The following is a 15,913-nucleotide window of genomic DNA, read 5'->3' as shown; positions in this document are numbered from 1 at the left end:
CATTACATTGTCTTCCTGAAATGATAGTAAAATGAGTTCATATTGGCTGAGGATCTCACCTTTAAGGGCTGTGTGATGAAAAGACTTTCCAAGAAGGAGATGGCCATGGAGATCAGCCACTTGATGGAGTTATCCTTGCCGTAATGCAGCCCATAGAGCATGGTAAAGAACCCAGATACGCTGCTTGTGGCTGCAACAAGGAACCAGGCAATGAACACAAACCACCAGGGCAGCCCTTTGGAAGAAGAGCTTTTCTTGCCATCACCGGAGAAGCCTGGAGTAAGGGACCACCTTGGGAGTCAATCAGAAGAGAAAAAAATCACTCTGCAGTGGAACAGAAAAGTCAAAATCACAGTCTTTGGGTTAAGCAGGGACAGCAACATCTTATGATTTAAAATGTCAATCAAAATATTCCAAGTTTTTGAACTAATGCAGTTACATAGAATATATGGATAGCAAAAAGTACAGTGAGCAAAAATATGAGGAAGAGTGCAGAGATCAGCTGAAATAAAAGCAAATATGATGGGCTTATTTACTCCTTGGTCATACATAATTGAACCTCTGGTAGAAATATTGACAAATAAAACTGTGAGTGCATTTTAATTGCTGGATACATCTCCTGTGATCACCATAAAGGCCAGAGATATAATTAGTGCTATTTTTTTCAATACTTCCAACTTAATTATCATATTTCACTGAAATATTTTTGTCTGCTTATTAATTTCTCTTTATCCATACATTTTAAGAGACTTCTGAGACTTTGGAGCTCAGTGATTATCTCAGCCCTTTGGTGTGGCATTGTATTGTAATATTCAATCTTGGAGGCAAAAATGCCAATGGGCGATGATTGGTCATAATTGCTTTTGTGTGTGGTTCACAGTGCATTGAGATTTCTTTGTTGCTCCTACAATAGTATAATAGTAAAACGTGTTTCTACAACTATAATAATGGTTATCTAGCACATATTAAGCAGTAATTTGGCTTCGTCATCCTGACCAGTTTTGAATTCACAACCTGAATTTACTTAGATCGAGATGAGAACTAGGTTACCTCTCACTGATGGACGCTGATGAGCAGATCTGGTTCTTCAGGAGGTTCTTCATGTGCTGAACCTGATGAATAGCTTGTGTGTAACTCTGTGGCATCTGAAATTTATGGGGCCCCAGTAGTTCCAGCTCTTTCTCTACATGCTGGAGTTGAATGTACAAGCAGCGATTGTAATCACTGTATTTCAGTTGCTCACTCATTCCTTTCTCTGGAGTTGGGCTCCTTGTTTTTTCTGCAGGCAAATAATTATTAATTTTCAAAGAAAATCAGCGTAGCTATTCCTAGATTAAAATATTGTTCAGTACAAAGGGTAGCAGAACTGGAGCTCAAGTTTATGAAAGTGTAGAGTAACTTTTGAAGGGACATGTAAAAACAGCTTTAGTACTAGAGCTTAATGCTCTTCCGTTGGAATGGGCTGGAATTGTTGCCAGAAGGCAACTTACTTAAACAGAGGTCCTAAAACCTTAAAAGAGAAGTCAGATAAGATCAAGTGTTAATTTGTTCATAGTTTTCCTGTGCAATTAGTCACTTGGTAGACTCATTCGAAAAGCCAAATGTGAGTCTTAATGAAATCAATGGGATTGTTTACTCAAACGGTCTTGTTTAATTGAAAATAAATGATTGCCTAAGTTAAGAGTCAGACTGAAAGGAACAAGGCACAAGGCCAAGAAGAAAAAAAGGACAGGGCAAAAAGACTGTGAAACAACTGATATTTGTGGGTCTTTATGCTATGAGATACTGATCCTGCTCCCAAGCCAGGCTGGTAGCTAACATTTCGTTCTACAGCATATGAAGTAGAGACTTCATAGTGTCTTTATTCAGTTGTGTGCTCAGTGGTGCACAGTGAAAGGACAACAGACAAGGGGCACAAATTAAAACACGGGAATTCTGTCTAAACATTAGGAAAAACTTCTGTATTGTGAGAGCTGTTGGACACTGGAATGGCTTGCTCAGAGGATTTGTGGAGACTCCATCATCTCTATTGAATATTGGAGATATTCAATATCTCCAGGTGACCCTGCTCTAAGCAGGGTGGTAGACTAGACAATCTTCAGAGATCCCTTCTGACCTCAACTATTCTGTGATTCTGTAATTGCCTTTGAGTCAGAATGGAAGAAGAGCTTGGGTTATCACATCCAGCATTACCATCATTTTCACTACAAAGGTTTCAGTAGGCATGTCACATTGTGCTGTTTACCTTGTATATCCATAGCACCTAATGTGACAATTATAGGGTCATCCTTCTTGCTGTCGTCATAAAACTCTTGCCCAGCTGTGTTTTGCTGGCAGATGATGTCCTCCATCAATGCCAAAAATGTGTTGATGTTAGCTGATTTTCCAAGATCTGATACTGAAGTGAGAGACGGAGTCTGCAGAGCTTTAAAGAGTGAGTTGGCAATTCTTCTTATGTCCTAGAAAAGACAGCAGCAATACAGCAGTGTCTCTGGCTGCAGTGACTTAAGCTGATGTGATGTGAAGGCACCACTGGCTGGGAGCTGCACCAATTGTTAAAATCTCCAGAATGAATAAGAATAGCACATCCTACAGTGCTGGATGTGACAGGCAGATTTCAATGAGACAGGATTCGAAAATACAGTTTACCTGCCTGAGGACCTAAGCTGAGAAAGACAGGATCTATGAGACCTTTTATCTTCACTGTCTTCCTTAATGTTTGCTTTAACCTTGCTTTAGTCACTGGCCACAGTGATTTTGGTTGCACGTAATTGTGCAAAGGCTGGGATGTACATTGGCAGATCTTAATGAAGTCGAGGATTCCATGTGGGTGGGTGAGTGCTTGCCACCAGTGCAAATTAGCTTTTGGCTTCAGACAAGCTGAAGGGTATCTGACAGGGATTTCTGCTGTGAAATCAGGGGTGCTGGGCAGTGCATGGCAGCAGAGGGCAGTGCATGCCAGTACTACTGGGAAGTAGCCACTGGGACTTGCCTTTATCACAGCCTCTGGAGTGAGTGAGACAGCCTGGGTGACCTGTGGGGTGGGAGGTAGGCTGGGGGACACTCGACCATTCTTTCCCAGCTTCTTCTCTCTCCCCTGCGTGGCTGGCCGGGATCGTATGTTCCTGAAGATCTGCACAATGAGCAGGTTGATGGGGAACATGAGGAGTGAGCTCTCAAAGCCAATCATCACTTCCTGCCACGTAAACTCGATCTTACCTGTCAAGATCAAACAGAGGGGAGGAGTAAAAATAACCCCAGGAATCATCAGATCTCTCTTTTGTCTAAAGGCCCATTTGTTCAACTGTCCTGCTTCTAGATTCTGCTGTCTTTCTATTTCCCTGCCCAAGCAATGGTGAGGATGGTTACCCAAGTCCATTTTCTGCTCGGCTGGATCCTTTGGCACTCCCCAGAACATGATGCTGGTCAGCATGGTGCAGAGAAGCAGTGAGAAGCAACATGACACACGCTGGACTCGTGTGAAGGAGCTGCGTGGGGAGCGGCTGAAAACCGAGTACCAGATGTGCCCATCCTGGAAACCTTTGGAGGTCTTCATGAAAAACAGATTGCTGGGAAGGAGGAGAGGGAAATCAAATGGATACTTAAAAAGGAGAGGGATAAATAAAGCTGAGTTCAGGGTCCTGGCCTGTTCAGACTTCTAGGGCCTATCAGAAGAAGTAGTAACTATGAGAAAATACCGAGTATCATGGCTTGATTTGCATGGAATGGTCATAGTTACTTATGTCCTTTCCTTCTGGCCACACCGTGGAGGGAAAGCTAACCATGAGCAGTGTCTATATAAATTGTCAGGGGAGTTACACATGAGAGAAAATACTTGGGTTTCTGTAGGTCTTGTCAGGCTATTCTTCTTTAACACCAGTATTTCCAGTGTGGTATTACTGTTAGGGTAATGATCAGACTTCATAACCATCCTTCCTCTTTTCCTTATTCAGAGCCCTGTGAGGGCAATGGAAAGACCTCCCTTGTTTTCATTTTTGTTTAGGGATTTGATCTGTTTTGCATACTTGCTTTTCTAGACTGATTGCTATCAAGAGTAAAAAATTCCATAAAACAGAAGGTACCTGAACTGCTTCATGTCCTGTTCTGTAGCTACTGGGAACACTTTATCTAGGACACACTCTCCAATATCAATGGCTAGCCATGAGTTACAGAGGAAGTACCATTTCTGATCCCATGCCAGATCATGGACCAGTACTCGATTCACATACCTGTTGGAGAAACATACAGGGCACAATTACATGTGAGTGGTGTGAAGTTCAGAACCTGATTTGACTGTGGAGGTCAAACTCTGGCCTTTGGCTTCTTCTAAACTTTAAGGCAGAGAGCACTTCCCATCCTGCACTGGGCACAGGATATGGGAAGCACTCCTGGTCCTGCAGGGTAGGTTATGATTTGATCTATTCATCTGCAAAAATGAGACATTAACGCTCCTTTCCTTTCTAGCACTTTAGAAAGGATAATTTTCAAATATTAGAAAAGCTGCTATCATTATAATAAAATATTTGTGGCTCTTTGCTTCCCGTGATCTCCAGATCTCCACTTACCAGGATGGACTGTCCCCTGAATTATCGTGCCAGAATCTAATACTCTGCAGTTCCCCAAGAGGGAAGAAGGTGCAGAGCAGGAAAACATCCACTCCTCCACGTTCGAAGACTGATGTATCAGGATCAGTCAGATGGTGTGGCTCACTCTCTCCTTCCAGTCCATAGAGGGTGAGAGTCACCTGGAGAATAAGATCGCAAAAAGAAGACTTGTACACCTCGATCCTATGTATGATTGTTCCTCTAGCATACTCTTCCTGCTTTCATCAAATCTAAGGACTTTCTGGCTTAGACATTGCATTTGAGCTGTCCTGTTTAATAGCTTCAGGTGCTCCGTTATTCATCCAGTTCCCTAAATGAGTGCATAAATTGTCTTACCACTCAGTGCCATTGATACCTTGGAGGTTGTGCCTGCCCCACGGCGGTGTCCTGTAAAAACTGTCACAAGGTAACGATACTGAGCAAAGGGGTCATTGTCTTCCAGTACTGTGATTTTCACCTGCAAAGTGACACAACACAAGCAGCGCGTGAGCTGTTCTGTAAGTATGGAATCCTTAAAGCCATGGATAGGACTTTTTCATCTTGTGAACAGTGCATATACTTATCAGTAAACAGAGAGTTACAGGGAAAGGAGTAGGATTGCTTGAAGAACTCCTATTAAAACAGGCTAGGCAAAGTGGGAATTAGCCTAAAATACATTGTCTTTATTAGCTGAAGACTTACTTTGGCATCATCCTGGATATCTTTCCTTCGAGCCCAAATAACTACAAGCACGTATATCAGAAAGATGCATCCTACAGTTGTCACCACCACAGGGTTGTCCACAAATGTAAGAAATAGCTCTGTAGTTTTGCTAACATCTATGGCATTGGGTATGACAAAGAAGGAGCTCCCAAAGAAGGTCAGATGGTTACAGAGGCAGTGCGTGCTTCTAGGATTTGTTTTTGGTCCTACCTGAAAACCAGAAAAATTTCCTGAAAAAACATTTGGCTTCAAAGTATTAGGTAACTTACCAAGCAAATGAAAAGACTGTGCTGAGATTGCTAAATTCTTGTGGAGAACTGCTATACAGAAAAGAACTGTTCAAGGTCCAATAAGGAATATTCATTCTAATATCTAGCCAGAAACAGGCATTATTATAAAATACAACCTTGTCAGAATGTTTCCATTTCTTCTTACATAAAAGCCCATCCCAAGCAACTGAAATGGAAATGTCATTTGAAGCTTAGTCTGTTATGGCTAATCTTCAATTTATTAAAACATCTCAGAATGATCTTGTTTTATGGTGTAGTTCAGTGCTATCATTTTACTACAAGATGGCAGTTATAAGGGCTGGCTTTGAAGTATATAATACAAAGTTTTGTTTCACTCTACTTACATGGCATCCATAGCTGTTCCAGCTCCCCTGGTGCTCATCCCAAAATACACAGCGGGATGCAAAGCAAGTGACAGCTATAGTTAGCCTGTCATAGACTGTGGAATCCATTCCCATGTCTTGTAAAACCATGAAATAGTAGCTTCCCTCTCCAAAAGAGAGTTCTTCTGGGCTAAGAACCCAGGTGTTTGTCTCACCTTGAACATAAATATTTTAGTTTCAGTATATATATATATATAAAAATGCTAATTCAGAAGTATGCAGCTGTATTGCGTATCATTAAATAAACTGAGGAAACAGGTATGAAATAATTCTTGGCGACCCATTGTTCAAAGCATCCCGCTCCTTGCTCCTGTTAGTGAACACTGTATACTAGAGTTTGGAACCTCAAAGCATGACAGATTGAAACTTGTTTGAGAGGTTTCTTTCCAGTTAGATGTCTGAACTCACGGTCATGGCTCATTCTGCAAATATATGCGTGTGCTGTGAAGTTGTGCATGAGAACTCCCCATACTGAGTGCACTTCACTTGCTATGGGTGGTGAAAGTGTTTTGGTAACACAAGCCCAGAATGCACAAGTTTGTGAGTCACTAACAAGTTATCTTACCTCCAGTAGTTTTCTTATAGAACAGATGCGTTTTCATATCATAGTTAGTTTCATTTGGGCGATAACCGTATCCTAAGTAGAGTATTAGTGGAATGTCATGTTCAGATTCCAGGTGGATCACTATAGATGTGTTTTCTGAGGTAACATTAACTTGGAAAGTACTAAAATTGCCCAGATTCAACAGAATCTTATCTTCCTGAGTTGCTGAAAGCCTTGGTAACATAATCTGTTTTTAAACAGAAAGACATAGTTTTAAATACAGCAAAGCATCTTGCTTCTATTATCTATCAGCACAATATAGCCACATGGTAGATAATATTTTTTCATAACACAGGGAAAGCATGTCCAGCAAAAATACCGGCTTCAAAGTATTTTTCTTGATACTGTTAGCTAACCTCTGAAAAGAAAAGACAAATATTTATTATGTCATTCACCACATCACACATATCCCTCCATCACAAATGCAGGCACCACGATCCCATTATATGATGCAATGAACACTACCACCATTTGCAGTCACCTCACAGAAGATGATAACACAAATGACAGTTCATTAACGGAAGAAGGAAAAAATGGGAAAAGAGGGTGAGGGATAGAAAATAGTGGGTTTACCTCAATGTTCTCATTGAGATTGCTGACTGGTATGGTCAAGCCATCTAGACCAGTAAGACTTAGACCTCCCACTGTTCCACTGATGTCAAAATTGGTGTCACTGGAGGAAAAGGGATTCACGGCAAAGCTCACCATCTATTAGCAAGACGTTAACAATCAGACAATCGAGCTATTGGCAATATTTCATTATATTCACACTCTAAATTGCTGAATAGTGAAAGCTTGAGCTCAGACCCAAACAATACTCGACTAAAAAGAAGCCTCCTTGCAGATTTAAATAAGAAGCTGCCTTATCTCTAAGGTAGGTTAAACACAGACCTTGGAAGTCTTTTTGATTCTGAAATATGGTATGTGTACAACAATATTTATTGTTTCCATTCTGTGTAACCCTTTTGCCTTTTAGACACCAGATATCAAAATGTAATTGCATAAGTCTCTTTCAAAGTAACTCCACCAAAGTTAGGCTGTGGCACCCCTCTTGGAATTAGGAACAGAAGTCTGTTTCTATTATGATAGCAATGCACAGAAGAGTATGTTAAAGCCGTCAGTCCAATGAGAGGATTCAGGAACCTCTCCTAATGCTCAGGTAAAATGATGGATGCGTTTCCACTGGTTTTGGTGGGCTATGGACATTTTTTAGGAGAGCTGGAAAAGACACAATGAAAAAAAATACATTTTTTGCAGGTATTGTAGGGGTTTCCTGAGAGTGACAAATCAACCAGAGAGGCCTTTAGAAAATGTATTATAAAAAACACAACAGTAATATGCAATCTAGTGTTTTGAGGAAAGCAAAACCACATCCTAATTCAGATGAGGGATGTGTTATCATCAGGACATTTGCAAACCTTTTGTCTCCTGCAGCATCTGAGTGCCTCAAACTCATTTATTTCTAGCTGGGATGAGATAGGACTGCTGCAGGTAAATTTTAATAGTGATGTGGACTCTGGGCTGTTGCATCCTCCTCAGAGCATGTAAACAAACAGCAAATAGATTTATAGGTATTGATTCATTCCATTGCATTCTCTAACCAACCATGCAAGTATGAATCAAGAGCGTACATGAGGGGTTGATGGGATGGGGAATTTAAGCATTCAGTCCTTCTTAGCTGGCTGAACCAACCCTATGCAATTGAAATAAATGGAAGCTTCTTTGACCAAAAATATTTCAAATTATTTTCTTGGCATGATGCTGGCATACACATTTTCTTGTGTATTCATTGTAAAAGGAGAAAAGATTCTAAAAGCGCTAGATCAAGAATGTAAGTTATATATCAGACTGAGTCAGATAAAATCTGTTTACTTGCCCTTATATCCACTGTTTCATCATCAACTCCTGAAACACTGAGAGAGGAAGCAGGTGGCAGAGTAAAGCTGGCAGAACTGGAATTGGAGATGTTAATGGATGTGCCATCCATGGTTTCTGTTTGTAATCTGTCCAGTTAGGGTTGAACACAAGCAAAGCAGAGTAAAACGAAATAGGCAGGGAAAAAAAATCAAACCAGAAAAAACCCCCATCAATAGCATGGACTTCTTATCTAGAGAAAAATCTTTCTCACTTCACGAGTATAACTTTGTTGCAAAACTATTCCTAACTCTGTAAGTAAATACTTAGTACATTAATCTGTCCCTGACATAGTACTCCACATAACGCTACCATAGAATCATCATAAAAGGGGGGGAATTGGTGTATCTGGATAGGCAGTGGTACCCAACTAAGTGTACTTTGATGAAAGATCTACCTGCTTTCTGCGCGAACATGCTCTTGATTTGAATGCACAGTTAAATGTGGATGAAAACCAGGCTCTTGGGGAACAATTTAGGGATGATTATAGGGAATGGAGAATGCTTATCAGGCTCCTCGTGATTATATTTGCTTCTGCCAAGCTGGTTACAGTTCTATATAACGTCATTATTGGCAACTTGGAAAAGAAAAAAAAAAACTTAACTGGCATGACATGAGTTTTCCACAAAATTTCAAGGGTAAGAGACTAGTGCCTCATCCAGGAAACAGTAGTAAACACTGTGTTGGCCAAAGAAGACACGGCATGAGAATTTCTAAGGTGGCATTATTGAAGCTAATTGGAGTCCAAGCTATTCTTACTATCAGTTTGTAATGACAGCCTCATTGCACTCTTGAAGTTGTCATTATGCTACGATATTTAGTTGGGTGGTTCCTTTTAAGGATGATGTAATGAGTATTTCTGGCAAATTTGGTTAACTACCCTGAGCCTAAGTGGGAGACAGGGTTAGTGTTACCTGTGTATATACATTGTAGCAGAAGGAGTGGTAAGGACTGTTGGTTCATCACCGGGTTCTTTCCCAAACAGAAGGGCACTCTGTAGGTTCTCAACTGTATCTAGGAGCTGCTGTGACACTGAACTCTGGAAAAGGATTAGAGGAAACTTGCAACAAAGCTCCTCAGAATCACCTAGTTGTACATTATTTGCCTTTACTTCCTTTTAGGAAGATGTACTAATTTTCAGTGTCTGACAAAGCTGGCAAACTTGTCGATGTGCTGCTTAATCTCAGAGAAAGTTCTTCTAATTATCAATTCAATTTCTGTAATTCTCATTAAAACATTGCAGACAGCAAATATCTTGCAGCTTTTATAGCCTATTATTTGTAATTTCTACACATTGAAATTTGAAGCACTACAAACATGCCATCAATTTGATGCAATATATTAATGCACTTCTGTACATTAATGCCCTTTATCTGCCCACTTTAGTTACTTGGAAAAGCAAGACTAACTATGGATTAATTGCGTGTCATTAGTGTGTTGTCCTGGGGGAGTTTGAGCAGTTCATAACCTTTTCTCTCAGGTTACATTTATTTCATCCCCTGCTCCCTTGCAGTGAAGAAAGTTAAAGCATGTTCAGCCCAGGAAGCGCACAAATGCAACAGTGACAATGCACATATAAATAGGAAAGGATGGGACAAAATAAACATGTTGCATAATTCTGAACAGAAAATCAGAGTGGGCTTTCTGAAAAAGTGTAAGCAGCAACCAGAGCTGATTCCAGCTTTGAAGTAGCAGAGCCAATAATGAATATTGAATACTTCTGGCTTCCTTGAATTATGAGGAAAAAGGAGCTGATAGGATCAAATCTGAAAAAAAATCTGTGTGCTTGTCATCCATTAGAGGGCATACACTGTGTTCTCTAGGGCTCTGTCCTGTTCAGCTTTAAATGTAACAAATCTTGAGAGGCCTCAATCATCTTCATTAGCAGAATGTTCAGCCTAACAGGTCTAACTGGGGAGAAGTCTCCTTCGATAGTCAAGTCCATCATGGTGTCACAATGAACCCTACCCAATGCCAATTTAAAAACAGGAGCGGCAGCAGAACATTTAAAAAAACTTTTAAAGCTTCTTAAAAACCTTCCAAAGCAAGCAAGTGTTCACACACAGTCCACTACAAACTGGACCAAACCAAAATTACCTGTTCTGCCTCTGGCACTGAAGTGTTCGCAGCTCTGATTTCTACAGAAGCTTTAAGAACATTGCTCACTGCATTAAATAGATAGTTGGCTGTGTCCTTTAGCTTCTGATCATCTCTGCTGTCCTCTGTGTTTACAGTGAGCAAGGAAGCACTGACATCTTTTAGAGTGTTGCTAGCTTCCACCTGCATTGGAAAACAAGGTGAAAAGTTTATATGTGTTGGTACTACAAATGACAGAAGTGACACTTGTGTCATTTAGTGAGTGTTGCAATGTGAGAAATCTCATGGGACTGTTTGTGGCTAATGCTGTTTTTACTATAATTATTTGTGCTGGGGTAATACATCACATGCCAATAAAGATGATATACTAGATGATATACAGACCTGAAAAATGCAGCCTGCTTTACAGATTTAATCCATGAAAGAGATGAATAACATCTAAAGGAAGCTTGTCTGTCAAACACTGGGCAAGAATACAGTTTAGATGTACAGCAATGTAGTAAATTAAGTTATAATTTTGGGTCGTGTGTCCAATAAATACCAGCATATTGTCAAGTGCATGTGCATTTCAGTCTTTGTTTCCACAGACCCGGCTGGATTACCAGCAAGTAATATAATACCTTTGGCCTTGTGCTGTGCTAAGTGCCAAAGGAGAATGTTTTACAATTTTTATTTAGTTCCCAAATGCAGCCAGTGATTGCTTTGTGATTGTGAAAGCACTGGCCAACTTTTAGCCCAGGACAGTGAGGGAACCAAGCAAATTCATCACAAGCGTGGACATATCTATTCCCACAGTCTGAAAATGCTTAGCAGCCTTACTGTAGGGTGAGTGCTGAATCTGAGCTATGCTCTTGTCTTGCCAAAGCTAACCACATACTGCTGAAATGGTCCCAAGCCATTGTCTGGCTGCAACTGTATAATACATCAGAAATCAGGACAGCTCTTTTTATTGCCAGCATATTTGGGAAACTTCCCCAGTGACAGTTTGTTCTGTCCGCCCATGTGCTCACTCCTTATGCATAAATAGCATCATCTACTAATAATGTCATGCTGCCAGATAAGATTCAAGAAATATGTTTGTGAGGCCAATCTGAACATTTGTGCCCAGTTCCTGTGGGTGCTGACATGTTCCTGCCTCACTGACAGCTTGCCTGTGTGCATTTTGCAACAGTGCATGGATCATGGACAAATGGATCTGGGCAATTCTAGAAAAACCCTCCTGGACAGTTTTTCTTCAGGATTCTAAGAGTGTTTTACAAGATAAAACATGCATCCAAACATGTCTCTGACTAAAAGTTAAAGTTTCTCTCTTTAAAATGTTTCATAAAAAGTAACGGGCCGTATGGTCATAGCCCAGATTGTAGAGGTTGCTGAAACATTATCTGTGACTCCAGCTTCTCTTACTCTAAACAGCAAAACGTGTTCCCTTCTGGTCAAAATACAGATGCTGGTACAGTGAAAAAACGGGTAAGAACAGATAACTGTAAAGCACTGAAGCTCTTACAAGGTCAGTGGGGTGCAATAGAGTCTATACTGTTAAATTGCTTCTTACCTGTGCCGAGACAGACAGCTCTTCACTCCTGTAAGTGATTTCTTGCAATACTTCTGACATTTTAAGAGCAGTCTGCATAGATGTTACATTAACAACAGAGAGAGTTGTCAGCATCAGCCCTCGGAGCTTGGGATGAAAAGGGATAATTAGGAAAAGGAATAACATGCTAATTAGAACTGTGCAAGTAGTGCTGTATATTGGCAGCCAGGTTTGTTGTAAATTATGTGGTAGAGTAAGACTCCACAAGAAGGATCATTTGAACTGATACTAGGTCTACTGACAAGATGCCACTTGCCTTAGTAACTGTATAATCATGACTTTTATGTTACCTCCCAGCAGAGACAATTTATACACTTAACAGCCATTAATTGCAAGGAGAGTTACTTGTGAGAATTTGTACTAATGTATGTGAATTACTGTATAAATGCCAGTTCCAGAGAAAGTAGAGCCATGTATGACTGATGTTACTCAAATAATGAATCATAATTGAAGGATACATTGCATTTCTCTAGATCTTTTCATCAGAGGCACTCAAGACACTCAAAGCAGTGTACAAATAAAAGCTTGTAACTGAAACCTAAGCTGGTAGCTGAAATGAACAAACTAAAATTATCTGCCATCTAGTACTTTTTGGGAAATTTAGATAAGATATTTACCCACAGGAGAGGCCATTTTATTGATACTTAAATTGTGGAAAATCAGATTAATTTTAAGTTTCAAACCACTGTCCAAATTAGTTTAAAGTAATGTAATAACAATTGAGAATGAATTATTTTACTGATGGATGACAAAACAAATTATTTATGTGGGCAAATAGTGAAAAATAGCTGAAACCTGTGCCAAACACTGAGACAGATGCTAGAAACTTGAAACCTCCATTGATCCCAGGTGGTGATACATGAGCTTTTTATTACTTGGGAGCTGTCAAAGAGTATGAAGACTCCATTATATTGCATTGTACTGAAAGACAACATGTGTCTGGCTGACCTCTTTTCGCATGTTCATCTGTAAAGATACGTTTAAGCTTTCCTCTTGGGTCTCCTGATTAAGGACAGATGTCACTGACTTATACAGCTGGAAAAGACTCATGCTGCTGTTCCCGTCTTTTAGGATAGTGTTTGCTTTCTCGGATACAATAGCTGGCAGGGTCAGGTTCCCATCGATCATATCTGCACGTCCAACCTGATGAAGAAATCAGATACGCTTAACATTGCCAACGCTGTTATAATTATCTTTGAACGGCTTCCACGATCATCTTATTGACAGCCTAGCTAGAGTGGGACAGAAAACTTTGTGTTCCTAGTTTTTATTGGTTTATTTTTAGTAGATAAGGATCTCCTTACTGGAGCAGTAGGGCAGAAGCAGGAGTTTTCTGGGGCTTACACAGAGGAACTCCAGAGTAACTAAATACAGCTTATGCTTCCCAATGTCCAAATAGATCATCTTTTAAACTTCTGCCTTAGAAAAAGGATAGTGAAAAATTCTTTTGACTACCTTGAGTCCACAGAAAATAGTTTCTCTTAGATAGGAAAATTGTGATTATGGCACATTCATAAGGAAGTAATACATATAAAACAGGAAGAAGCTCCAAAAGTGAATTGTGGGTTAGGTATCATCTTGAGAGTTTTTGAAAGAAAGTAATTCTACTGTGTACCTTCACAGAAGCATTAGTTTGAACTGTATCACCAAAGTCGTTGCTAACAGTAATTGTCATATGTAAAATGAAATTATTTTCCTCTTCCCCAAGTGGAAGATAAACTGGGAAGAGTTCAGGATCCGGGCCACAGTCCAGCAGAGAATCTGAAACAAGAAAGAGGGGGTCACCTACCAGCATCACACAGACACCTCCTATTCTCTAAGAACAGGGGACTCTGGGCTTGCCCTGTGCAGGCCTGATTGACTTTTTAGTCTCCCTGGGGAGCAGAACGGGTTGTGCCTTAACAGTAACAGTGCTTGCTAGAAGCACTGAGAAGCAGTTAGCCAAACAGTTCACCTCAGGACTTACTGGAGTTCACATAGAAGCAGTACGTGAGCTGCCTGTTGTGACTGGATTGGCACGAATCTGCCAAGCAAGGAGTGCTGCAGGAGACCGCGAACGTGGTGAGCACGGATCCCTGCTCGGGAGACACAGCACAACGGGGGATCTCGGGTGGAGGCACGGTGCTGACAAGGTATGTCTCCTCCCCGTAGCTAGACTGAGTCATTGCTGGGAGTGGAGAGAGCAGAACGTCAGCAGTAATCCTGCCCTGGCAGCACTGATCTTCAGACATTAATTTTATCTACGTAACAATGATGCTGTTTGCTCAGGCACCAGAAACATCAGTCTGGGCCTAAATCAGAAGTGAAATCCTGCTACTGAACAAGCCATAAGAGGAGAACTATTAAAAACATGGTAGTGTTCATGCTATAAAACAAAGCTGTATTATTTGATCAAGCATTTAGCATAACTTCATTTCAGATGAGCCTTAACAAAGTTATAAACAGCCTGGAGTAAGATAACTGAATTATTCCTGCTGTGCAACAGCCCAGAACAAACTTAGCTCTTAATTATTTTAAAGAACACACATGTAAAGTAACAGATCTCAACTTGTGGACTAATGTAACTTCATATTTGTCAGTGAGGCTATGTGTGTGTAACATCAGTGTGATGTCACGATGGCAGAGACTATCTTCAAGGAGTCTGAAAAACCCTGCTTGCCCCTACCTGTTACTTTAATCTGAAAAGCTTCTCCCTGTGATTGCAAGAAGGAGCTGTTCATTTTCAACATGGATGTGTTGCTTTGAAGCAATTCCAAAGAGTTCTGCCGGAAACCAGTCAGGCCACAGGCTAGAGGGAGGGCTGTAGACTGGAAAAAATCAGACAGAAAAGACAACATGAATGTAGAGGCTCTTTGCTTTGATTTCTGTTGTGATTTATCAGGAGCAGGTTGGCAGTTTGGTGCCCTTCATTATAACCCCTCCCAAACCAGGCACCCCTTTGTCTTGGTCTTCACTATTATTTTCAAAGTGTCCATTTGACAAAGTGTCACTCTGAGGCCACGTGGCTTGCCCTCGAGATGGATGTTTATTTTTGTGTGTGCTGTTTTTCTGATGAATCCGATGCTCTCACCTTGGTTTGGAATGTGTTATCTAAATACCAGCTGTAATATATGGTCTGGGAGTCCTTCTGTCCAGAGACACTCAAAACAACTTCACCACTAGCATTCACTGGCTTGCAGTTTGCCTCACACCTGTAAGGAATTAAGAGGGTAGCTACAGGTAGTAACTGTACGAGATGTCATAGTCCTTGATGTTGATTGTTTTACTGTCTTTTGATGAAAATCTGCAAAGCCCTGCAAAATGAGACAGGTGACACATGACCCACAAGCAGTGAAATACTTAATTTTAAAGCAAGAGATTTAGGAACCTTCATCTTCATTTTCAGCATGACTGAGGCCCAGAACCCACAAACTTTTTATGTTGCAAAACTGATCCAGGCTGTCAAATGAAGCCTGCTTCTATTTAAGCTCCTGAAATTATTATATTAATCGATCATTGAAATGCCACTGCTCTTTAATGAGGCACTGGAGTTTTGAAGAGCAGGTGTTTTAAGGTGATAATGTGTATCTGGGTGTCTAGTAGAAGTTTCGGACATATCTTACAGTTTTGTAAGGTACAGGTTTGTGTATGGAAATCTCCAACATTGAAAAGATGTAATGGGGTCAAAACCCCTAAATGGCCTTGGGAAGAATATTATTCAGTTTATAAAAGGATTATGTTCAGAAATG

At 40.5% G+C, this 15,913-nt stretch overlaps 1 protein-coding gene across 1 annotated transcript in view; it reads right to left on the bottom strand.

Moving 5' to 3' along the window:
* The window catches only part of LOC308072967 (polycystin-1-like protein 2), a 50,067-nt gene that overhangs the window by 11,841 nt on the left and 22,313 nt on the right, over positions 1-15,913 (bottom strand). The window contains exons 10-26 of the mRNA XM_080410610.1: positions 15,256-15,425; positions 14,788-14,992; positions 14,152-14,352; positions 13,801-13,946; positions 13,134-13,328; positions 12,147-12,272; positions 10,595-10,777; positions 7,157-7,291; positions 6,545-6,770; positions 5,286-5,641; positions 4,960-5,061; positions 4,566-4,744; positions 4,083-4,229; positions 2,628-3,569; positions 2,246-2,451; positions 1,051-1,279; positions 6-291 (exon numbers count right to left, since the gene is read on the bottom strand). Of these exons, the coding sequence (XP_080266736.1) occupies positions 6-291; positions 1,051-1,279; positions 2,246-2,451; positions 2,628-3,569; positions 4,083-4,229; positions 4,566-4,744; positions 4,960-5,061; positions 5,286-5,641; positions 6,545-6,770; positions 7,157-7,291; positions 10,595-10,777; positions 12,147-12,272; positions 13,134-13,328; positions 13,801-13,946; positions 14,152-14,352; positions 14,788-14,992; positions 15,256-15,425 (4,034 nt within the window). The remainder of the gene's footprint in view (positions 1-5; positions 292-1,050; positions 1,280-2,245; positions 2,452-2,627; positions 3,570-4,082; positions 4,230-4,565; positions 4,745-4,959; positions 5,062-5,285; positions 5,642-6,544; positions 6,771-7,156; positions 7,292-10,594; positions 10,778-12,146; positions 12,273-13,133; positions 13,329-13,800; positions 13,947-14,151; positions 14,353-14,787; positions 14,993-15,255; positions 15,426-15,913) is intronic.

This window comes from Falco punctatus (assembly GCF_963210335.1).
Source record: "Falco punctatus genome assembly, chromosome: 14".
Classification (NCBI taxonomy): Eukaryota; Metazoa; Chordata; class Aves; order Falconiformes; family Falconidae; genus Falco; species Falco punctatus.
Note: the sequence above shows the minus strand (reverse complement) of the source record. Positions and strands in the feature narration are given on the sequence as shown.